The sequence below is a fragment of the Kogia breviceps genome, chromosome 1 (assembly GCF_026419965.1).
Source record: "Kogia breviceps isolate mKogBre1 chromosome 1, mKogBre1 haplotype 1, whole genome shotgun sequence".
NCBI lineage: Eukaryota > Metazoa > Chordata > Mammalia > Artiodactyla > Physeteridae > Kogia > Kogia breviceps.
Genome location: NC_081310.1, coordinates 159,536,033 through 159,562,704, shown reverse-complemented (window position 1 = coordinate 159,562,704; position 26,672 = coordinate 159,536,033). Strand labels below are relative to the sequence as shown.

General features: G+C 37.1%; 1 protein-coding gene across 3 annotated transcripts in view; it reads right to left on the bottom strand.

Moving 5' to 3' along the window:
- EPS15 (epidermal growth factor receptor pathway substrate 15) overlaps window positions 1-26,672 on the bottom strand; it is a 168,942-nt gene that overhangs the window by 18,119 nt on the left and 124,151 nt on the right. For all 3 annotated transcript variants that reach the window (XM_059064028.2, XM_059064018.2, XM_059064037.2), the window contains 5 exons: window positions 26,176-26,292; window positions 25,857-25,947; window positions 23,535-23,570; window positions 22,358-22,494; window positions 17,496-17,565 (listed from right to left, as the gene is read on the bottom strand). In XM_059064028.2, the coding sequence (XP_058920011.1) occupies window positions 17,496-17,565; window positions 22,358-22,494; window positions 23,535-23,570; window positions 25,857-25,947; window positions 26,176-26,292 (451 nt within the window). The remainder of the gene's footprint in view (window positions 1-17,495; window positions 17,566-22,357; window positions 22,495-23,534; window positions 23,571-25,856; window positions 25,948-26,175; window positions 26,293-26,672) is intronic.

The following is a 26,672-nucleotide window of genomic DNA, read 5'->3' as shown; positions in this document are numbered from 1 at the left end:
TATATATATATACACATATAAATAATATAAATATAACAGACAATATATTTTAAAGTATATAATAATATATGATATATAAATGTTTACAATATAAATAGCATATAATATATAAATATAAATGATAAAAATTATATATATACCCACACACATATATATGGAGCACAGGGCTAGTGATTAGATTTGTGGTTAGTAATATGATCAAATGTTAACAAAGACAATTCTGGCAGTCATGCAAGATCAGCAAGTAAAGAGACTGGAGGTGACCTGATATCATAGTCCAGGTAAAACATGATGAAGACCCAAACAAAGCTGAGTATAATGAGGAACAGACGATCAGGGTCCAATTGCGGGTAAAAGAACAAGACTTGGCAATTTATTGGAGATGAGGAATGATACAAGAAAAAGTCTAGGATGACTGGATGAGGGCCAATAATAGTGTCATTAGTACATAAAGTAGAATGTAGAAGGAGGTAAAGCTTGGCTCTTTGTTATTATTTATACTATACTTTGAAGGAGAGACTAATTGGAAAAGATGACTATTAACTTTAAGCCTTGTTGAGCTTGACACCTAAGGAGAAATATCCAGCAGGCAACTTGAAAGTACTGTAAGTTCAGGCATAGAGAACAAAATCTAGGCGTCATCAGGAAACAGGATGTAGTTGAAGGCACAGAACTGGACAACACCACCACAGGAAGTGTGTATTAAGAGCAGGGCTTCCCTGGTGGCGCAGTGTTTGAGAGTCCGCCTGCTGATGCAGGGGACACCAGTTCATGCCCCGGTCCGGGAAGATCCCACATGCCACAGAGCGAGCGGCTAGGCCCATGAGGAGCAGCTAGGCCCGTGAGCCATGGCCGCTGAGCCTGAGCATCCAGAGCCTGTGCTCCGCAACGGGAGAGGCCACAACAGTGAGAGGCCTGCGTACCGCAAAAAAAAAAAAAAAAAAAAAAAAAGAGAAGAGCAGCAGCACCAGCCTAAATACGGGACTAAAAAGATAGCCTCGCTCTTCAGTTTTTTCTCCAGAACATTGAGATTATTTCTCTTGCTCTTGTTCTGAATAAAAGGAGACATCTGTCCCAGATACGTCCTGGGAGCAAACTGGCCTGAGGGAACAGAGACCAGCACAATGTAGGGCAACAGGAAAATGTTTTAGAACATATTAGATCAGCAGTTCTCAAAGTGTGGTCCACGCACTCCGAAAGTCCCCCAAGACCCCTTATGGGAGGTCTGTAAGGTCAAAACTATTTTCAGAATATGAAGATGTTATTTATCTTTCTCACTGTTTTATCTGCAACAGTGTTGCGAAACCAGTGGTGGGTTAAAAAAAAAAAAAAGTGGTGGGTGCTTTAGTGGGAATCAAGGCAGCAGCACCAAACTGTACTGGTTGGTAGTAACTGTACTGTTCACCTTCACAAACTCGCAGGGGGAAAAAAGGCCAGTTGCACTTATGAACGTCTGTTCTTAATGAATCAATAAAAACTATTAATTTAAAATAAATTGTGACCCTTAGGTTCTTTTAAAAACTATGGAAGACAAAATTAGAAATATACACAAAGCACTTCTGCTGAGTACCAAAATATAATCAGTTATCAGGAGGAAAAGCACATGATTGTCTGAGAAACAAGGTGAACCAGCTGCTTTTTTTCATGGAACACCATTTTTACTTGCAAGAAGTGACAGATAACAACAGTTATTCAGATTTAGGTATTGGGCAACACTTCTTCCTAAATAAAGTGAATCTGTCACTTTAAGGAAAACAGCTGAAAGTATTTGTTGCGGATGATGAAAATTCAAGCTTTCAAGTAAAATCTGGAACCTTGAAAAGTTTTATCTGCCTTGTAAGCTTAACATTATACCAATACTTAAAAGACACTCATGAGATGGATGGTGATATCAATAAAGATGATTTAAAAAACTATTTAAAATGAAATGTGTCAACATTTGGAAGACATGCATAACTCAGTGAAAATTCCAAATGATCAATGCATGTTACAAAATCATATATGGATAAAAAGTTCATTCAATGTGGAAGAAAGACTAATGGAGTTTAATAGAGTGTGAAAAGTTCATTGGTAACAGTTTCATATTCCATATTGTAACTAACTTTGAATTTAACATCTGTTGAATTTTGGTACAGTATCAAAGAAGAATATCCACAATTATCTGAAAAGGTTATTAAAATACTTGTTCCTTTTCCAGCCTCATATCTGTGTGAGGTAGATCTTCTTCATTTCACATGCTTCAAGCAAAACACATAGTGCAGCACACTGAATGCAGAAGTAGATATGAGGATTCAGCTGTCTTCTGCCAAGCCAGGCATTCAAAGAGCTTTGCAAAAATGTATAAACAATGCTACTCTTCTCACAGTTTTTTTTGGTTTGGAGTTATTTTTCTTGAAAAATATGTTATTTATGTTAATATGTAATCGGTTTATTGTTTTTGCTTTTAAATGAATTTAAAAATTTTAATTTCTCAGTTTTAACTTCTAATATAGTAAAGACTGATAAATAAGACCCATATAAGCAAAAGCTCTTTGAGGGTCTTCATTTATTTTTTTAAAATATTTTTAAAAATTATTTTTATTTTTGGCTGCATTGGGTCTTCGTTGCTGCGTGCGGGCTCTCTCCGGTTGCGGCAAGCAGGGGCTACTCTTCTTTGCGGTGCATGGGCTTCTCACTGCAGTGGCTTCTCTTGTTGTGGAGCACGGGCTATATAGGCACCGCGGGCTCTGTAGCTGTGGCACACGGGCTTAGTTGCTCCGTGGCATGTGGGATCTTCCCAGGCCAGGGCTCGAACCCATGTCCCCTGCATTGGCAGGCGTACCCTCAACCACTGCGCCACCAGGGAAGCCCAATGGTAACTTTTTTTTTTCTTTTTTTTTCTTTTTTTTTGCGGTACGCGGGCCTCTCACTGCTGTGGCCTCTCCCGTTGCGGAGCACAGGCTCTGCACGCGCAGGCTTGGCCATGGCCCAGCTGCTCCGCGGCACGTGGGATCCTCCCGGACTGAGGCATGAACCCGCGTCCCCTGCATCGGCAGGCGGACCCTCAACCACTGCGCCACCAGGGAAGCCCCTTCATTTATTTTTAAAAGGGGTCCTGAGACCAAAAAGCTTGATAATCTCCAAAGTCACTGCCTGTGTTTGCTTCAAAAAACCGACTTTTTTTCCTAATTATTTTTTGTTGCTGTTGGAATAAGAGCCCAATAAGGTTGAAGTTTGAATTTTTCTCCCTCAACCCCAAAGAGTCCTTTTATAGACATTTTATACATTTCTTACTAAAATTCTTTCATTTATTTACCTAACATTTTTCATTTGTTTCCCCCATGCTCTCAGAACACTTCATCAAATTCTGGGTTCCACAGATAACTTAATTTTTTCATTTACATAGTAAATAAGTAAAGAGACAGGATAATATAGTGGAAAAATCAATCAACACGGATTCAGAAGTAAATTGATATGTGGTCCTGGGGCTCAGCTTCCCTTCCATATATCAAGAAATCAGACTAGATAATAGTTTTCAAACCTTAAATGGAATTCCAACATATAAAACAAGTAAGATGGATTTTAAGAGGTAACTCTAAATTCATTTTTTAAAATTTATTTACTTATATTTGGCTGCGTTGGGTCTTTGTTGCTGCACGCGGGTTTTGTCTAGTTCCAGTGAGCGGGGGCTGCTCTTCCTTGCGGTGCATGGGCTTCTCATTGCGGTGGCTTCTCTTGTTGCTGAGCACGGGCTCTATGCACTAGGGCTTCAGTAGTTGTGGCTTGTGGGCTCTAGAGTGCAGGCTCAGTAGTTGAGGCACACAGGCTTAGATGCTCCGCAGCATGTGGGATCTTCCCGGACCAGGGCTCGAACCTGTGTCCCCTGCATTGGCAGGTGGATTCGTAACAACTGCGCCACCAGGGAAGCCCTCTGAAGTCATTTTTAAGTTCAAATTTATAACATTTATTTATCACAGCAACAATGAAGCAATTTTGATTAACACAAATGTTTAAAGTCAGGGATCAAACTTATTTCTGTACTTGGTTTTGGTTGCTCCATTTGAAAAACATAATTCATCCAAGAAAGTAGCTATAATATACAGTTCTGAAGAACAGTCTCGTAATCTCAGCGTGGTTTAAATAAACGTTTATTCAGAGGTTTGCACAAAAAACACTTAACTTGATAGTTCTTTAAAGCACTAGTGCATTCCAATATGTTAAAATCTGGTTTGTAACAGATATGAATGCATATACCTAATTAACTTGCAGTTTTTAAAAATTCAAAGACACTTAAAAAATAATGAAACTAGATTCTGCCAATTCCATGAAGACCTCTCTGGAAGCTGGTCGTGGAAAATAATGTGAAAACTCTGGTCCATAGCATGTCTAAGGTTCCTTCTGCTCTAACAAAGGCAGTAATGTAAGTTTGAGAGAGAAAAAAATCTGTGGCATCAACCTACGCCAATTTTTGCATTGTCAGAAGTGGATGAGAAGATATAAGGCAGAGGCATGGTAACAAAGTGTTTAACAGCATGAGCTCTGAAATAAGACATGGATTAGAAACTGAGCATTGCTACAGTTATTGTTATCTTGGGCAAACTGCTTGGTCAGAGTCTCATTTTCCTCATTATTAAAGTGAGAAAGAATAGCACCTGTCTCATATAACCATTTTAAAGATTAAATGAGAAAAATGCAAAAACAAAGTTTGGATGACCTTGTATATAGCTTTGAAAAAAAAAAAAAGAAAGAGAAAGAACGTTCAGACCTCTGATATTTCTGACTCTGTGGAAAGTCTGTATAACTCAGCCCCAGACACCAGTAACACGAAGCCCATTTAATTCTAAAGAGTTTTAGTTCTAAGATCCTCATTCAAATCACGATGTCAGCTAGATCATCGGTGAGGAAGATACAGGCTCTCATTTTGTATGTAAAGATAGTTCAACATAGGAAAATCAACTAATGTAATACACCACATTAACAGAATGAAGGGGAAAAAACCCCATGTGATCATCTCAATTGATGCAGAAAAAGCATTTGACAAAATTCAAAATCCTTTCATGATAAAACACTGAGCAAACTATGAAAAGAAGAAAACTACTTCAACATAATAAAGACCATATATGAAAAGCCAACACTGAACATCATACCAATGGTGTGAGATTGAAAGCTTTTTCTCTAAAATTTTTAACAAGACAAGGATGCTCACCTTCACCACTTCTTTTCAAGATAGAAATCCTAGCCAGAGCAATTAGGCAAGGGGGAAAAAAAGGCATCCAAACTGGAAAGGAAGAAGTAAAATTATCTCTGTTTGCAGGTGACATGATCTTACATGCAGAAAACCCTAAAGATTCTACAAACAAACAAACAAACAAAAAACCTGTTTAGAATAAATGACTTGAGCAAGGTAGCAGGATACAAAATCAATGCACAAAAAATCAGTAGCATTTCTATACACTGATAATCTGAACAATCTGTAAAGGAAATTAAAAAAACAATGCCATTTACAATAGCATCAAAAAGAATAAAATACTTAGGAATTAGCCAAGGAGGACTTGTATACTGATAACTATAAAACATTCTGAAAGAATGTAGATACAGATAAATGGAAAAATGGCCCACATTCATGGATTGGAAGACTTTGTATTGTTAAGACATTAATATCATCCAAAGCAATCCACAGATTCAATGTAAGCACTGTGAAAATCCCTATGACATTTGTTTGCAGAAATAGAAAATTCATCCTCAAATTCATATGGAATCTCAGGTGACCCTGAATAGCAAAAACATTCTTGAAGAAGAATAAGAAAGTTACAGGTCTCAAACTTTCTGATTTCAAAACTTATTACAAAGTTATCATAATCAAAACAGTACTAGCCTTAAGACATTCAGGTCAATGGAACAGAACAGACAGCCCAGAAATAAACCCCTGTATGTATAGTCAAATGGTTTTCTACAAATATGTCAAAACCACTCATATTTGTGGGGAAATGACAAGTGGTGTTGGGAACACTGGATATCCACATGAAAAAGAATGAAGTAAAACTAACTCAAAATGGATCAAAGACCTAAATGTAAGATCTAAAACTAAAAACTCTTAGAAGAAAACTTAGGTGAAAGCTTCACAACACTGGATTTAGCAATACTTTCTTGGATAGGACACTAAAAGCATAGGCAGCAAAAGAAAAAGTAGATAAACTGGACTACATCAAAATTTTAAAGTTTTGTGCACCAACAGACAGTATCAACAGAATGAAAAGGCAACCTATGATATGGGAGAAAATATCTGCAAATCGTATGTCTCCTAAGGGGTTAATACCCAGAGTGTATAAAAATTCCTACAATGCAACAACAAAAAGCAAACAACTAATTTTTAAAAATGTGCCAAGTACCTGAACAGACATTTCTTCAAAGATATACAAATGGCCAATATGCATACAAAAAGATCAAAATCATTCATCATTAGGGAAATGCAAATCAAATTAATGAGCTGCCACTTCACACCCATTAAAACAGCTATTATCAAAAAACCAGAAAATAGTTAGTGTTGGCAAGGATGTAAAGAACTTGGAACCCTTGTGCACTACTGATGGGAATGTAAAATAGTAAGGCATGGAAAACAGTACAGTGGCTTCTCAAAAAATTAAAAATACAATTACCATATGATCTAGCAATTCTTGGTATATACCCAAAAGAACTAAGACCAGGGACTTGAATAGGTATTTGTACACTCATATGAATAGGAGCATTATTCATAATAGTCAAAAAGTGGAAGCAACCCAAGTGTCTATTGATGGATGAACAGACAAACAAAACGTGGTATATTCATATAATAGAATATTATTCAGTCTTAAAAACGAAAGAAATTCTGGTACATGCTACAACATGGATGAATCTTGAGGAAATTATGCCAAGTGAAATAAGCCCAATACACAAAAAGACAAATACTATACGATTCCACTTATGTGAGGTACCTAGAGTAGTCAAATTCATAAACACAGTAAGTAAATGGTAGTTGCCAGGGCCTGGTGGGAAGGGGAAATGGGGAGTTCTTGTTTAACTGGTACAGAGTTTCAGTTTTAGAAGATGAAAAAAGTTCTGGAGATAGATGAATGTAATGGTTGCACAACAATGTGAAGGTACTTAATACCACTAACTGTATACTTAAAAATGGTTAAAATGGTAAATTTAAGTCATGTATATTTTACCACAATGTTAAAAAACCCACTTACCAGAAAAAATAAATGTGTCCCTCCCCCTACAAAGATCCTCATCCACTGAACTCCTTTCACACGCTCTGTGAGGATGGTAATTGATTCACCCATTCATTAAGTAATACTATGTACCCAGGTATGGTTTAAAGTTCTTGGGATACATCAGTGAATAAAAAGAGTTAAGTTCCTGTAGACCTCAAACTCTAATGGGAGGAGGAGGAAAAGACAGATAAGAGAAAAACGAAGTAATTTATATAGTACGCTGGAAAGTAATAAGCCAAAATAAAATAAGAAAGAGTAGGGAACAATATGGTGCGAGTGCTGGGCTAGATGAGGTGACATTTTGGCAAAGATTTTTTAGAGGTTATGGAGATCATCATGTGGCTATATGAAGAAAAATCATCCTAGGAATGGGGAACAGCTAAGAACAAAGGGCCTAAGGTTCACGAGCCTGTTTTTTGAGCAACAGTAAGAAGGTCAGTGTGGCTGGAGCAGAGCAAGTAAAGGGAATAATGATGAGATATTATTAGAAAGGTTTAGGCCATTGTAAGGTTTTTACTGTACATAATTTGAAGGTAGAACTTGATAGGAAGTCAAGAAGATTTCCTGATACATTAGAGACAGAGTAAGAGGAAAAAAAAGAACCAAGGATGATTCTAAGGTTTTAGGTCTTAGCAGTGTTAAAGATGAAATTACCATTAATTAAGACGGGGAAAGGTTCAAGAGAAGCAGGTTTGGGGAGGAAGATTAGGTGTCTGGTGTTAGACATGTTGTGTTAGATATATCTATGAGCTATTTGAGTGGAGATATGGATAGGTAGTTGGATATATGAGTCTAGAGTTCAGAGGAAAAATGTGGCTAGAGTTAAAAATCAGCATATAGAGAGTATGTAAAACCATGAAACCAGATGAGATCCCCAGGAGTAGAGACAGAGAAGAAAAGAAGTCCACAGCCTGACACCTGGAGCAACACAACATAAAGAAGTTGGGGAAAAGAGGAAGAATCAGCAAAGGAGACAGAAGGAATGACCAAAGAGGCTGGTGGAAAACCAGAGACAACATCTGAATGTGAGTCAATCTGTTACTACTTCTTTAACCTTGTGAACTGGCTTCATCTCTCCATTTCTTGATTTTCCTTGTCTGTACAATAAACATAATACCAGTTTTCTCAGGTAGTTGCTGTGAGAATTAAACGAGACCAAATACAGGAAACTGGTTAGCACATGGAGTGCCGGAACTAAGTAAGTGCTCAATAAATGGTATCTATTACTATGATGATAAACAACAACAAACCTTAGCCCCCTTCCAGGCTATTATAGTCCTTTACTCTACCACTTTACAGGAAATGAGCTAGGATCTGGAACTGAAAGATGAGACCAATAAAGGCAATAGAAACCTACAGTGAGATGGCAATCTACCATTTCAGTCTTAACCTATTCCTCTATCTATAAATAAGCTTTATCAAAATGTCTGTTTTTCTTTGAACATGCCCTATATGTCCTACCTCCATTCCTTGCTCATGTTACTCTCTTTGCTTTCTTCACTACTCTCTGTATCTAATTATGTAGCCCAATCTTTCAAGGTAAACCACAAAGGCCACCTTCTGCTCTGAAAACATTCATGATTTGCCCTAAATGGAGGCAATCTCCCTTTCCTTTAAATTTTTGCAGCTTTAATGAATTCTCATGGCACTTACCATTCCTTCCTGTGGGCAATCAAGAGTTAATTAAAATGTATTAACCTCTCATTTTATTCTCTTAGGTTACACTTTCTAATCATATAACATCCCTAGCAATGTATTAATTCATCATTTCAATAATGAGAATCTGAAAGAGCACATGTACTTTAAAAAGATATAATTTAACTACTTTTGTTACAATAAGCCTTTTAGAAATCTTATTTGCTGTCATTCTAAATTTTGGTTTAAATCAAAACCCAGCACTACATTAAATCTTATTTTCTACATATCTGCTTTTTTACATTCCTTCTTCTAGCTGCTCCTGTTGGAAGTTAATTTTCAAGCTGAAAACAAATAATTCACACTGTTAAATCTCATCTTGTTACAATTTGCACAAGAAATCCAAATTGTGAAGTCATTTCTACTTATCTTTCTGTACACTCATAATCCTCAATTTGTCACAATCAGCAAATTTCTGTACTGAATAACTCACTCTATTTTCATCTGGAAAAATAAGTCATTATTTTTGAAGTATTTACATGTTTGAGTCTATTTCCCCATAATTCCCTGCTCTCCTACCCAACAGCTGGTCTGTTTTATTTCCAAATGAATAGTGAGAAAGAAACAGTTACTTAGTTGAAAAAGCTTTTAGACTCTTTCAGATTTAGGTTTGAATTTTGGCTTTACCTGGTTCAAATCTAGTAAACTGTAAATCTTGATCAAGTTACTTAATGTTCTGGTCTTCAGTTTCCTGATTTTTAAAATGGGAATATTATTTAAAAGGTTATTAAAAGGATACATGGATAGGAGACCTTCAAGATGGCAGAGGAGTAAGACGTGGAGATCACCTTCCTCCCTACGAATACATCAGAAATACATCTACATGTGGAATAACTCCTACAGAACACCTACTGAACGCTGGCAGAAGACTTCAGACTTTCCAAAAGGCAAGAAACTCCCCACATACCTGGGTAGAGCAAAAGAAAGAAGAAAAAACAGAAACAAAAGAATAGGGACAGGACCTGCACCTCTGGGAAGGAGCTGTGAAGGAGGAAAAGTTTCCACACACTAGGAAGCCCCTTCAATGGCAGAGATGGGGGGTGGTAGGGGGCGAAGCTTCGGAGCCACGGAGGAGAGTGCAGCAACAGGGGTGCAGAGGGCAAAGTGGAGAGATTCCCGCACAGAGGATCAGTGCTGACCAGCACTCACCACCCTGAGAGGCTTGTATGCTCACCCGCCGGGACGGGTGGGGGCTGGGAGCAGAGGCTCGGGCTTTGGGGGGTCAGATCTCAGGGAGAGCACTAGGGTTGGCTGCGTGAACACACCTGAAGGGGGCTAGTGGGCAACAGCTAGCCAGGAGGAAGTCCAGGACAAAGTCTGGACCTGCCTGAGAGGCAAGAGACCATTGTTGTGGGGTGCACGAGGAGAGGGGATTCAGAGCACCACCTAAAGGAACTCCAGAGACGGGCGTTAGCCGTGGCTATCAGCACAGACCCGAGAGACAGGCATGAGATGCTAAGGCTGCTGTTGCAGCCACCAAGAAGCCTGTGTGCAAGCACAGGTCACTATCCACACCTCCCCTCCCAGGAGCCTGTGCAGCCCGCCACTGCCAGGGTCCCGTGATCCAGGGACAACTTCCCCGGTAGAACACACAGCATGCCTCAGGCTGTTGCAATGTCAACTCTGGCCTCTGCTGCCCCAGGCTCGCCCTGCATTCCATACCCCTCCCTCCCCCCTGCCTGAGTGAGCCAGAGCCCCCCCAATCAACTGTTACTTTAACCCCGTCCTGTCTGAGCAAAGAATAGACGCCCTCAGGTGACCTACACACAGAGGCAGGGCCAAACCCAAAGCTGAACCCCAGGAGCTGTGCGAACAAAGAAGAGAAAGGGAAATTTCTCCCAGCAGCCTCAGGAGCAGCAGATTAAATCTCCACAGTCAACTTGATGTACCCTGCATCTCTGGAATACCTGAGTAGACAACGAATCATCCCAAAATTGAGGCAGCGGACTTTGGGAGCACCTGTAGACTTGGGGTTTGATTTCTGCATCTAATTTGTTTTTGGTTTTATATTTATCTTAGTTTAGTATTTAGAGTTTATTATCACTGGTAGATTTGTTTATTGATTTGGTGGCTCTCTTCCTTTGTTTTTTTAAATACATATATATATATATATATATATTTTTTTTTTTTTTTTTCCTTTTTCCCTTTCTGTGAGTGTGTATGTGTATGCTTCTTTGTGTGATTTTGTTTGTATAGATTTGCTTTTACCATTTGTCCTAGGGTTCTGTCTGACTTCTGTTTGTTTGTTTGTTTAGTATAGTTTTTAGCACTGGTTATCATTGGTGGATTTGTTTATTGGTTTGGTGGCTCTATTCCTTCTTTTTTTAAATTACTTTTTAATTTTTTTTTTACTAATAATATTTTATTTTAATAACTTTATTTTATTTTTCTTTCTTTCATTCTCTTTTTCCTCCCTTTTCTTCTGAGCCATGTGGCTGACAGGATCTTGGTGCTCCTGCTGGGTGTCAGACCTGTACCTCTGAGGTGGGAAAGCCGAGTTCAGGACATTGGTCCACAAAAGACCTCCTGGCTCCAAGTAATGTCAAAAAGCGAAAGCTCTCCCAGAGATCTCCATCTCAATGCTAAGACCCAGCTCCACTCAGCAACCAGCAAGCTACAGTGCTGGACACCACATGCCAAACAACTAGCAAGACAGGAACACAAACCCACCCACTAGCAGAGAGGCTGCCTAAAATCATAATAAGTTCACAGACACCCCAAAACACACCACCAGATGCGGTTCTGCCAACCAGAAAGACAAGATCCAGCCTCATCCACCAGAACACAGGCACCAGTCCCCTCCACCAGGAAGCCTACACAACCCACTGAACTACCCTTAGCCACTCAGGGCAGACACCAAAAACAGTGGGAACTACGAAGCTGCAGCCTGTGAAAAGGAGACCACAAACACAGTAAGTTAAGCAAAATGAGAAGACAGAGAAACACACAGCAGATGAAGGAGCAAGGTAAAAACCCAGCAGACCAAACAAATGAAGAGCAAATAGGCAGTCTACCTGAAAAAGAATTGAGAGTAATGATAGTAAAGATGATCCAAAATCTTGGAAATAGAATGGAGAAAATACAAGAAACGTTTCACAAGGACCTAGAAGAACTAAAGAGCAAACAAACAATGATGAACCACACAATAAATGAAATTTAAGATTCTCTAGAAGGAATCAATAGCAGAATAACTGAGGCAGAAGAACAGATAAGTGACCTGGAAGATAAAATAGTGGAAGTAACTACCGCAGAGCAGAATAAAGAAAAAAGAATGAAAAGAATTGAGGACAGTCTCAGAGACCTCTGGGACAACATTAAATGCACCAACATTTGAATTTTAGGGGTCCCAGAAGAAGAAGAGAAAAAGAAGGGGACTGAGAAAATATTTGAAGAGATTATAGTTGAAAACTTCCCTAATATGGGAAAGGCGGTAGCCACTCAAGTCCAGGAAATGCAGAGTCCCACACAGGATAAATCCAAGGAGAAACACACCAAGACACATATTAATCAAACTATAAAAATTAAATACAAAGAAAAAATATTAAAAGCAGCAGGGGAAAAGCAACAAATAACATACAAGGGAATCCCCACAAGGTTAACAGTTGATCTTTCAGCAGAAACTCTGCAAGCCAGAAGGGAGTGGCAGGACATATTTAAAGTGATGAAAGGGAAAAACCTACCACCAAGAGTACTCCACCCAGCAAGGATCTCATTCAGATTTGACCGAGAAATTAAAACCTTTACAGACAAGCAAAAGCTAAGAGAATTCAGCACCACCAAACCAGCTTTACAACAAATGCTAAAGGAACTTCTCTAGGGAGGAAACACAAGAGAAGGAAAAGACCTACAATAACAAACCCAAACCAATTAAGAATATGGTAATAGGAACATGCAAATCGATAACTACCTTAAATGTAAATGGATTAAATGCTCCAACCAAAAGACACAGATTGGCTGAATGGTTACAAATACAAGACCCATATATATGCTGTCTACAAGAGACCCACTTCAGACCAAGAGACACATACAGACTGAAAGTGAGGGGATGGAAAAAGATATCGCATGCAAATGCAAATCACAAGAAAGCTGGAGTAGCAATTCTCACATCAGACAAAATAGACTTTAAATAAAGACCAGTAAAACAGAGAAAGAAGGACACTATATAATGACCAAGGGATCAATCCAAGAAGAAGATATAACAACTGGAAATATTTATGCACCCAACATAGGAGCACCACAATACATAAGGCAAATGCTAACAGCCATAAAAGGGAAATTGACAGTAACACAATCATAGCAGGGGACTTTTAACACCCCACTTTCACCAATGGACAGATCATCCAAAATGAAAATAAATAAGGAAACACAAGCTTTAAGTGATACATTAAACAAGATGGACTTAATTGATATTTATAGGACATTCCATCCAAAACCAACAGAATACACTTTCTTCTCAAGTGCTCATGGAACATTCTCCAGGATAGACCATATCTTGGGTCACAAATCCAGCCTTGGTAAATTTAAGAAAACTGAAATTGTATCAACTATCTTTTCTGATCACAATGCTATGAGAGTAGATATCAATTACAGGAAAAAAATCTGTAAAAAATACAAACACATGGAGGCTAAACAATACACTACTACATAACCAAGAGATCACTGAAGAAATCAAAAAGGAAAACAAAAAGTACTGACAAACAAATGACAATGAAAACATGACGACCCAAAACCTAGGGATGCAGCAAAAGCATTTCTAAGAGGGAGGTTTACAGCAGTACAATCCTACCTCAAGAAACAAGAAACATCTCAAATAAACAACCTAACCTTACACCTAAAGTAATCAGCGAAAGAAGAACACAAAAACCCCAAAGTTAGCAGAAGGAAAGAAATCATAAAGATCAGATCAGAAATAAATGAATAAGATATGATGGAAACGATAGCAAAGATCAATAAAACTAAAAGCTGGTCCTTTGAGAAGATAAATAAAATTGATAAACCATTAGCCAGACTCATCAAGAAAAAAAGGGAGAAGACTCAGATCAACAGAATTGGAAATGAAAAAGGAGAAGTAACAACTGACACTGCAGAAATACAAAGGACCCTGAGAGATTACTACAAGCAACTCTATGCTAATAAAATGGACAACCTGGAAGAAATGGACAAATTCTTAGAAAAGCACAACCTTCTGAGACTGAACCAGGAAGAAACAGGAAATATAAACAGACCAATCACAAGCACTGAAATTGAGACTGTGATTAAAAACCTTCCAACAAAGAAAAACCCAGGACCAGATGGCTTCACAGGCTAATTCTATCAAACATTTAGAGAAGAGGTAACACCTATCCTTCTCAAACTCTTCCAAAATATAGAAGAGGGAGGAACACTCCCGAACTCATTTTACGTGGCCACCATCACTGTGATACCAAAACTAGACAAAGATGTCACAAGAAGGAAAATTACAGGCCAATATCACTGATGAACACAGATGCAAAAATCCTCAACAAAATACTAGCAAACAGAATCCCACAACACATTAAAAGGATCATACACCATGATCAAGTGGGGTTTATCACAGGAATGCAAGGATTCTTCAGTATATGCAAATCAATCAATGTGATAAACCATAGTAACAAACTGAAGGAGAAATACCATATTATCATCTCACTAGATGCAGAAAAAGCTTTTGACAAAATTCAACACCCATTTATGATAAAAACCCTCCAAAAAGTAGGCATAGAGGGAACTTACCTCAAGATCATAAAGGCCATATATGACAAACGCACAGACAACATCATTCTCAATGGAGAAAAACTGAAAACATTTCTTCTAAGATCAGGAGCAAGACAAGGTTGTCCACTCTCACCATTATTATTCAACACAGTTTTGGGAGTTTTAGCCATGGCAATCAGAGAAGGAAAAGAAATAAAAGGAATCCAAATCAGAAAAGAAGAAGTAAAGCTGTCACTGTCTGCAGATGACATGACACTATACATAGAGAATCCTAAAGAAGTTACAAGAAAACTACTAGAGCTAATCACTGAATGTGGTAAAGTAGCAGGATACAAAATTAATGCACAGAAATCTCTTGCATTCCTATACACTAATGATGAAAAATCTGAAAGAGAAATTAAGGAAACACTCTCATTTACCATTGAAACAAGAATAAAATTCCTAGGAATAAACCTACCTTAGCAGTCAAAAGACCTGTATGCAGAAAACTATGAGACACTGATGAAAGAAATTAATGATGATACAAACAGATGGAGAGATAATACCATGTTCTTGGATTGGAGAAATCAACGTTGTGAAAATAACTGTACTGTCCAAAGCAATCTACAGATTCAGGGCAATCCCTATCAAACTACCGATGGCATTTTTCTCAGAACTAGAACAAATAATTTCACAATTTGTATGGAAACACAAAAGACCCCGAATAGCCAAACAATCTTGAGAAAGAATAATGGAGCTGTAGGAATCAGGCTCCCAGACTTCAGACTATACTATAAAGCTACAGTAATCAAGGCAGTATGTTACTGGCACAAAAACAGAAATATAGATCAATGGAACAGGATAGAAAGCCCAGATATAAACCCACACACATATGGTCACCTTATTTTTGATAAAGGAGGCAAGAATATACAATGGAGAAAAGACAGCCTCTTTGATAAGTGGTGCTGGGAAAACTGGACAGCTACATGTAAAAGAATGAAATTAGAACATTTCCTAACATCATACACAAAAATAATCTCCAAATGGATTAACAACCTAAATGTAAGGCCAGACACTATAAAACTCTTAGAGGAAAATATAGGAAGAACACTCTTTGACATAAATCACAGCAAGATCCTTTTTGACCCACCTCCTAGAAAAATGGAAATAAAAACAAATATAAACAAATGGGACCTAATGAAACTGAAAAGCTTTTGTACGGCAAAAGAAACCATAAGCACGATGAGAAAACAATACTCAGAATGGGAGGAAATGTTTGCAAACAAATGAATGGACAAAGGATTAATCTTCAAAATGTAAAAGGAGCTCATGCAGCTCAATGTCAAAAGAACAAACAACCAAATCCAAAAATGGGCATAAGACCTAAAGAGACATTTCTCCAAAGAAGATATACAGATCGCCAGCAAACACATGAAAGGATGCTCAACATCAATAATCATTAGTGAAATGCAAATCAAAATTGCAGTGAGGTATCACCTCACACCAGTCAGAATGGCCATCATCAAAAAGTCTACAAATAATAAATGCTGGAGAGGGTGTGGAGAAAAGGGAACCCTCTTACACTGTTGGTGGGAATATAAATTGATACAGTCACTATGGAGAACAGTATGGAGGTTCCTTAAAAAACTAAAAGTAGAATTACCATATGACCCAGCAATCCCACTACTGGGCATATACCCTGAGAAAACCATAATTCAAAAAGAGTCATATACCACAATGTTCACTGCAGCTCTGTTTACAATAACCAGGACATGGAAGCAACCTAAGTGTCCATCAATAGATGAATGGATAAAGAAGGTGTGGCACATATATACAATGGAATATTACTCAGCCATGAAAATCAATAAAATTGAGTTATCTGTAGTGAGGTGGAGGGACCTAGAGTCTGTCATACAGAGTGAAGTAAGTCAGAAAGAGAAAGACAAATACTGTATGCTAACACATATATATGGAATCTAGAAAAAAAAATAAAAGGTCCTGAAAAACCTAGGGGGAGGGCAGGAATAAAGATACAGCTGTAGAGAATGGACTTCAGGATATGGGGAGGGGGAAGGGTAAGCTGGGACAAAGTGAGAGAAGTATAACTGACATATATACAGTACAAAATGTAAAATAGCTAGTGGGAAGCAGCCACATAGCACAGGGAGATCAGATCGGTGCTTTGTGGCCACCTAGAGTGGTGGGATAGGGAGGGTGGGAGGGAGACCCAAGAGGGAGGAGATATGGGGATATATGTATATGTATAGCTGCTTCACTTTGTTATACAGCAGAAACTAACATACTACTGTAAAGCAATTATACTCCAATAAAGATGTTAATAAATAAATATACAAGTAAAAAAAAAAAGAAAAAAAAAGGATAAATGGAAAATTAGATTCCATAAATAAAGCATGAAAACTGGGTACCAGAATAACATTTAGTTCTCTGTCTTATTAACAGGACCTAAGTACTATTTGTAAAGGTAATATCAGTACTTATGGGAAGCCACTAATTTTTAAATTTAGGTAAAGATCCATAAGAATCAATGCTGAGTTTGAAACTGCCAAGCAACGCTGCCTTTTATAAAGCAAAAAGGGTTTTTATTGGTCTTACTGACATTGGCTAGAGTACATAGTAAGCTGTTTAATAAGCACAATAAATGAGATAATGAATGATAAGTAGAAAGTGATACAAAAACACCATTCTTACTATTGGTAGAATGCAACAGGATATAGCTATGCGATAATTTTAACACCATAAATAAGTAAACTGGGTGAATATATTTGGACACGAAAAGAAAGATGCTTAAAGAGAGAGTGGTGTTTACTGTTGAAAGAGACTGATAAATTATCTCCTTACCCAAATCGCTGGCTGCAACCACAGCCGTCCCACCAGGAGCAAAAGGATCATTGTGCTCTAATGTTTCCACCTAAACAAATTACACAAGTCATGACTCAGAGAGGCAACATTTCAGGGCTGAGACCTCACTGCCACACCAAAGAAAATATTCTTTACAAACTCTAAATCAGTTAGGAGCAAATGTTTACCCCTAATGATTTGCAAATTTATTAAATTGAAATGATACATGTCATTTTCTAATCTTTTACTGTGAAACATAACATACATTCAGAAAAATGTATGGAACATTATGTACAGTTTAATAAATAAGTATCAAGTGAACACCTATGCAATCACCTCCCAGGAAACTAACATCTCAAAAGTCTTCATGTGCCCCTCTCCAATCACAATCCCATCCCTAATAATACAGAGACTTCTCATATGCCCTTTACTCAGCTTCCTCTAATGTTAATGTGTGAGACAGAAAGAGAGGGGGAGGCAGAGAGAGAAAACTTGAGCGAGGGAGAGAGCTTTCTGCTAAAAAAATTCAGCTGCTTTCAATAATAAGCCATGTAAAAATCTGGATCAAATGGCAAGGGTGAGAGGCTACAAAGAGTGAGGACTTCACCAGAAGCCAGTGATTCTAACTATTGAATTGTCTTCCTACTTTACTTTGTTTTTAAATCATAGTAAAACAAAATGTATATTTAAGAAGATAACTGAACTAACCTTCTGGCATCGGGCTCTTTTTAAGAGGCCAGCCAAAAGCCTTGGCATACAGTTAAATAAAAGGGGCATGAAAAGAGTTTTGGAATATTTATCTCCTACTCTGACTCAAAAGAGTTTTGGAATATTTATCTCCTACTCTGACTCATGATTAGCAATGTCATCTGTATTACAGGATCTATTTCTTTTTTTCTCCGCGGTACGTGGGCCTCTCACTGTTGTGGCCTCTCCCTTTGCGGAGCACAGGCTCCGGACGCGCAGGCTCAGCGGCCATGGCTCCCGGGCCCAGCCACTCCGCGGCATGTGGGATCTTCCCGGACCGGGGCACGAACCCGTGTCCCCTGCATCGGCAGGCGGATTCTCAACCACTGCGCCATCAGGGAAGCCCCAGGATCTACTTCTAATCATCAAGAAATTGGGTATTAACAATTGAATGTCAAAGGATATTGGAGAGCTCAAGTAAAACATGTATTTGAAAAGAGAGAAGCAATGCTAACTGGGACTTAAGAGTATATTCTCTTTTTATAAAACAGGACCCATTAAAACAAAACTATTAGCAGAAAGAAGTAAATACTAGTGATGTTTTCAGAACTGAAAATGATAGTACTTATTTTAACTGATGCTTAACTTACATTTTTATAAAATGAACACACTACCTTATACTCTGATTATCTGCTGAATGAATAAATAGCAATCAAGAGGGAAAAATATCAAGTTGGTCTATATAGCAAAGTAACTCTCCATGGTTCCTAATATAATAGTTAAAATGCCAGTGTGAGAGACAGTCACAGACACGATAACTAAAGTCACCAACTATTACTGCTTCTCTAAACTTTGAGAGAAGGAAAAACTAACAGCCCTGATTTTTAACAATAGCTTGCAGATTTTATGTACCATCACTGAGAGAAACAGAAAAAGTATGTCTACCTGTGCGTCAGGTTTTATTTCTATTCCTTTATCATACACTGTGCAACCAACCTAAAAGGCCACTGGGACAGCAAGGGGAACAGGATGGACTGTGCAGCCCATGAGGGAATTAGTGGCCACAAAACTCTTTATGTTATGTTCAGTTTGATAATTAGGCAATTTAGTACACAAAAGTAATTTTCATGACTAAAATACAGATGGTATAATTTTATAGAATTAATGTTCCAAAATCCTCCTACAAAGTCACCTAATTTATCACTGAAATTCTCTCTTCTGCATCAGCCATCCACTCCCTCATTTCACAGTATGACTTAGCACGTACACAGTAGCTAGCATAGACTAGCTAGAATAGTAGGAAATGGCACTTGTTTTTTTGGTTTGGTTTTTAAAATTATGTCCCTCTGAGAACAGAGACCATCCTTAAAGGAATAGGAAAGATTTGTGGGGAGAGATTCATGTCTAGAGGCATTAACAGAGGCCCATTTGAAAAGAAGGAAGATGACAAAAAACAGGGGTTTGTAGCTAGGAAGAAATGAGTTTAAATTTTAGACTATAGTGGTGAAGACCTTAGATTTTGGTCAGATAGACCACGGTCTGAATTTAGTTGTATCACTTACTAACTTACACTTAACCTCTCATTTATTGATCTTTATCTTTAAAATGAGGATGAAACATGAGCCTCATAGGATTACTGTGATGCTTAAATGAGGTAACACATGAAAAGAATTTAGCACCATGCCTGGAGCATAGAAGAGATTAGATAAAAGTAACTATTGTTATATTGCCAATTTGGTGTTTAGTTTTGAATGGAGAAATTAAGAGCTGTCAGCAAGGGCATTTTTGCTTTCAAAACCTGGGGAGAAAAGGGAAAACGTAAGTAGAATGAAGGGTAGAAAAGTTTCACCAGGGAAGAGGAACAAAAGAAACTTGTTTATTTTTAAATGAGGAAGAGCTGCTTTGGCTTTCTTGTTCTTTAAACAATAAGAGTGGATAATGAGAGGCTAAAATAAGGTGAGAGGAAAAGAATTCAGGTTGCAGCCAATTTGAGAAAAATTTGGCAAATGGGCCCACACTGCAAACTAAGTGTTGTAGGAAAACAGAGTATCCAGTAGCCTGTGGAAACCACAAATATTTAGTTACACAGGCATTTTACATCAGTTTTACATCAGTGGAAAAAAACAGTTGCTGGCCAAGTAGCTGAATAAATACAGTACTGAATACTGTATTAGAATACAGTAAGGAAGTAATTCAAGAACACCAAAGTCTATTATCTTTAAAAGAATCAATTACTCTTTTAAGGAAGTTTTCTTAATCTAAGAGTATTAAAAGACAAAATTTTTGCTTCACATGCCTGTCAATCAACTGTTCCCTTTCTAGGTCTGGTTTACTTACAGATGTGAAATATCCTGCCTCAAAAAATAAGCCTTCAAATAAAAACTTTAAAACAAACCAAACAAACATGAAAAAAAGCAATTAAAAAGCCCTCCAAAACCATTCATAATTATTGCAATTGGGTGATAGATACATGCAAGTTAAAATATTTCATTATGTTACTCTATTTTGCATGTGTTTAAATATCCATAACATAAAGGTTTTGTTTTCAAAGCCTCCAGATGATAAAGCACTTAGTTGTCTGAACTTAGTTAATTTTTCTGAGTCCCGGTGCCCTTATTATTAAAACAGGGACACCAACACCTACTTTGCAAGATTGATGTGAAGATTAGAAATTATGACTGTGAAGCACACAGAAGTACTGGGATCATAGTTCATGGTTATTAAATAGTAATTGTTGTTCTATGTATATGTTATCAAGAGAGTCTGACATTTAGTGGGAATTTATACTTCTTTACAAGAATAACACTCCAGATATGTCTATAAAATAACAGAAATGATTTTTTTAAAATCAATGCTGTTCCTTTTAAATTGATTTCATTATTTCCATAATAAATACCAAACATTTTAAAAAAGCTTTACTGAACACTGGCTTATGGATTTTTAATCAGTTATTATTATTTTTTTTTGCGGTACGCGGGACTCTCACCGCTGTGGCCCCTCCCGTTGCGGAGGACAGGCTCCGGACGCGTGCAGGCTCAGCGGCCATGGCTCACGGGCCCAGCCGCTCCACGGCACGTGGGATCTTCCCGGACCGGGGCACGAACCCGTGTCCCCTGCATCGGCAGGCGGACTCTCAACCACTGTGCCACCAGGGAAGCCCAATCAGTTATTTTTAATATCCCCAATGGGATAAAATTTGGTCCTTTGAAGGGTGGACTTGATATTTGGATGACATGAGTTATTCTAGTCAATTCCAATGGGTGATCAAGGTGTGAAATACCAGTCTGAATCAAAAACTAGATGGGTTTGATGAGACTGAAATTTATTTATTTATTTATTTATTTTTTGTGGTACACTGGCCTCTCACTGTTGTGGCCTCTCCCATTGTGGAGCAAAGGCTCCGGACGCGCAGGCTCAGCAGCCATGGCTCACAGCCTAGCTGCTCCGCAGCATGTGGGATCTTCCCAGACCAGGGCACGAACCCATGTCTCCTGCATCGGCAGGCGGACTCTCAAACACTGCACCACCAGGGAAGCCCAAGACTGAAATTTTTATATGGTCCATCAGAAGTAATCTACAAGAGGATTCTTTCATCACTGTGTATTTCAAGAAACTCATTTGCAGACAGAATCCAAAAGATCCACTGTATACCCATTCTCTTAAAGACAAAATAGACTTGGCCAATTAGTTCTTCACTTGTAACGTATATGCCTGATATTGCCATGTGGAAGGAAAAGGATCTACCAGGAAGGTGTCTGATTCTCATTCCCAGGAGTTAGTGGCAGTTTGGCAAATAATTTTCTTGTCTAGAGTACTGAATTATTTATATCCTTCAGATTTGAAAGATGACTCAAATCGTGTATGACTTTATAGGTAAATCGTTTTTATCATTTTTTTTCTACATTTGTCTCTTTCCCTACTTCTTCTCTGACCATTAAACCAAAGTTAACATATATTTATTGACCACTTAACCACAGTACAGGCAGGGCGTGTGTGCTAAATATTTTATAAGATATAGTTCCTACCCTCAAGGAATTTACTATCTAGCAGTGATTAATGGTCTTGTTATTTCACTAGTTTTCTGCTCAATAAACTGTCTGCTCTTAAAAAAGGAAAAAAGAAACTCTTTCAGAACATCTGTTATCCATTTAACATTTTTTAACCCTCCTACTTACCGATGTATTACTGCTATTGCTGGCTGCACTGAAAGGGTCAGTACTTGAAGTGGCAAAAGGATCAGTAGAAGATTGCTTGAAGAAACAGTCAGATGCAAATGGATCTGAACCTTTGAAAGGATCACCTCCAAATGGATCTAAGAAAATACAACACAAATATAAGAGATTACAAAATTGTTACTCTAAATTTCCTGTCACCAAAGGCAGGACAACTGACTTAATTAAAAGGCATTTTGAACTCCTGTAGAAACTAAGTTAGGTACTTTATATTTTGACTACTTATTTTGTCAGAAAAAAGTATAGGCAGTTGCATCTAGTTAAATAGCTTTAATTAACATTCTTTCCTACTTGTTCATCATTCATTCAAAGCAAATCAGTAATTCCAACACTTACTACACAAATGTTGCCTATATGCTAGGATTAAATAATTCCTCTAAACTGGTGATTTTAATTTTGGGGGTGGGGACAGAATCACAGTTTCCTTTGTGGTTTTGGTAAAAGACAGAGTCTTTCACCTAATAAACTTATTTTTTAATTAGCATATAATATCAAGTGATCCCATTTTGAGACCCTTATTCTATGCTATCATAACTAAAGAAACAACAAAAACTTCTAAATGTATTTCTCCCTCTGAGCTCAAGGGTAATAGCCAATAGTTTGGAACAGCTTTGGGAAGCATAACTAAATGGTACACAAGATTTGCTTTATTCTAATGCAAAAATTCCAGAGAAAGAATATCTTAAAAAGCTTAACACTTAGTAATTCTTTAAGATCTTTACTCTTCCCCCATTCACTCAAATAGGCTTTAATCTAGGAAAACAAAAGTTCTAAACCCTGTAGTAATGTAGATCATTTTGTTTATTTAATCTTTGGCTAATAAGGAGAAATCAGTGTAAATACTATTAAAAGCATCAAAGTACAAGCACTAATATCTTTTTTTATAAAGTACAGCTAACAGTTTATTAAGCAAATTCAGAAGTGTCTACCAATTTTTCTCTGAAAATGCCAGGCACATACAACATCTTAGTGAGGGCTTGGGTCAATTTTAAAACTGAATAAAAAGGAAGTCCATTTCCTATAACTACCCAACTGTGAGATCTTATTCCTAAATATAACATAAGCTTATAATTAAGTAGAATCAAATTAAAGCTAAGAAGGACCTCAATAATATACTAACCAATTTTCCCAAAAGGATCATCCTTGAAAGGATCATCTGTGATAAAATAAATAAGCAGAAATTAAAATCACAATATTCACTGTTGTGGAACCATTACTTAAAGGGTAACTTTAAAACAAAAGCAAAGTTTCTTAAAGCAAAGTTTGTTTCATTAACTCTACCTCAAAGTAGATAAAACAATGAATGCCATCCACCTTTAGGAAATATTTTTTAAAAGTAATAGTAAGGGCAGAACATCAATACACCTCATAAAAGGGGCAAATCTGAATTAAAGCCAACTATACTTACCTCTTGACCACAAGGTCAGGTTACAGATGGAGGGGAAAAGACAGGCATGACAGCAAGAATTTTACTAATAAAATCTCTACTTTTCAATGGATTACTGGATAGGTATTACCATCAACACTTTAGAAACAAAGACACTAAGTTTCACTGAGGTAAAAAAAAAAAAATGTGCTTATAGAATTGAAGAGTCTAGAAATAAATCCTTAAACATTTATTGTCATTTGATTTTTGATAAAAGAGTTCCAAGACGATTCAATGGGGTTAAAGAATTGTCTTTTCAACAAATGGTGCTGGGACACTGAATATCCACATGCAAAAGACTAAAGTTGGACCCCTATCTCACACCATATACAAAATTAACTCAAAATGGATCAAATACCTAAATATAACAGCTAAAACTATAAAGCTCTTAGCAGAAAAAGTAAATCTTCATGACTTTGGACCTTAGATATGAAATCAAAAGCACGAGTGAAAAAAAATTTTTAAATAGGTAAGTTAGACTTCATCAAAATTAAGACAACAATGAACACAAGAAAACAGTTGCAAAGCATATGCTTGATAAGGGATTTATATTCAGAATATGTAAAGAACTCTTACAAATCAACAATAAAAAGACAAACAACCCAATTTTAAAAAGGGCAAATGATCTGAATAAATGTTTCTCCAAAGAAGATATATGGATGGTCAATAATCACAAAGAAAGATGTTCAACAATGTTAGTCATTAGGAAATACAAATCAAACCCAAATAAGATACCATTTCACACTCACTATGATGGCTATAATCAAAAGGATAGACTGTGACAAGTGTTGGCAAAGATATGGAGAAACTGCAACCCACATACAATACTGGTGGGAATGTATAATGGTACAGACACTTTGGAAAAGAGTTTGGCAGTTCCTCAAATGATTAAATAGAGTACTATGATCTGATATCTACCCCAGAGAAATGTAAACATATATCCACACAAAAAGTTGTATATAAATGTTCAAAATAGCATTATTCAAAAGAGCCAAAAAAGTGGAAACAACCCAAATGTCCATCAACCAATGAATAAGTAAAACGTGGTATATCCATCCAATGTAATAATATTCGATAAAAAGAAATGAAATATTGAAACATACTACAACATGAGTAACCCTTGAAAATATCAGTCTAAATGAAAGAAGCCAGACATAAACATGTATTGTGTAATTCCATAAGTATGCACATCTACAGAGACAGAAAGTAGACTAGTGGTTGCCTAAAGCTGGGGGATAGGGGAATGGTAAGTGACTTATAATGGGTATGGAGTTGCTCTATGGGGTGATAAAAAATGTTCCCAAATTAGATTTTAGTGAGGATTATACAACTCTGTGAATGTACTCAAACAATTTAATTGTATACTTTAAATGCTCAATTTATATATCTTTTAACACTTTATCAATAAAGAATTTTTTTAAAAAGAGTTCTAATTTCTAAGCTCATTTCTGCTGTGACTCTAAACAAATTATTCCACTTATGTACCTCAGTTTCCCATCTTTAAAACTGACCTATCAGTTTCACAAGGTGAGTTTGGAAATAAGTAAAAAGCAAAAAGAACTTTGACACAAATGGTATTTAACGTAGCTTACATCAAACATTTTAATTTATTAAACTCATATTTCTTCAGTAAGACTGTAGGCACCTTAAGAGCAGTGATTGGGCTACTAACTACTACAATTTCCACTCTTTTAAAAGCATGGTGTTGGCACTTTTGGTAAATAATTGCCAGTTGACTTAAGAGTGCCCAATCTCCTCTCTTTCTTCGGGCTCCTATTCTGAAGAAGAAACATACTCTTAATTAGGGGTCCCTGAGACATAAGCAAAAGCTTATTAGTTCCAGGACTTAGTTGCCTGAAGGGGACAAACACTAAAATCTGACTATATGAAACCTCACTCTCCCTTCTACTTTTGTTATAACTAGTAGGCTCTCAAAACTAAAGCCCAAATTCCTATACAGCTTATGTATTAAAACCCTTTTTGGTAAATCTATAATACAAATATAAGAGTACTTACTGCCAACAAAAGGATCACACTGGAAAAAATCCAAGTTTGAATCTGCAACTGGATTTGTCAGTGAACTTGATTCTACATTAAATGGATCTTCCTAAAAATAATTTTAAATTAAAAAAAAGTTTTAGAAACCAAAGTTTTAAAAGGTAACATTTAAAAATAAAATAACATGTTTGAAAAATCAACTGATGGTAACATAACAAATATTTTTGTGGTCATAAAGTCCACTTAACACATTTTTCTCTTTCCTTAGCCTAAAATAGTGTACAGCCCATCTTGAGAAGACAATGTTAAAAACATTTACTTATAAAATTATTTTTACCTCTTTTGAATGTCTGTCACTATTAAATTCAGGACAAACTTTTTCCTTAACAACTGTAGTCATCACTTCGTTTTCATCAGTCACACCAGAAGGCGGTATTTCAGGACTGCTTCTTGCCTACAAAATATTAATTCTTCATAGACTTACAATGTATTTTCTACTTGGCAGGGGAAACTGACAAAGAATAGTCAAAAATTACTAGAAAATTTTAAAATACAAGCAGAACATATTCAGTGAATGACTTCTCCCATAATCTTTCTTAAGAAAATGGTATATTACCAAGCATCAAAGCCACTCAAGGTCAGAAAACTTCAGGTCTTTCTTAACTACTTCCCTTTGGTCATCCCCCAGCTATATTCCAAGTCTTGCTGAGTCTACCTCCTATCTCTTTCTTAAATCCTTCCTTTCTTTTCCATCCTCACTGTTACTATCATTCATTTACAGTATCATTTCTGGTCCGTGTTACTGTAGTAATAACCTTCCAACTGCCTTCTGCC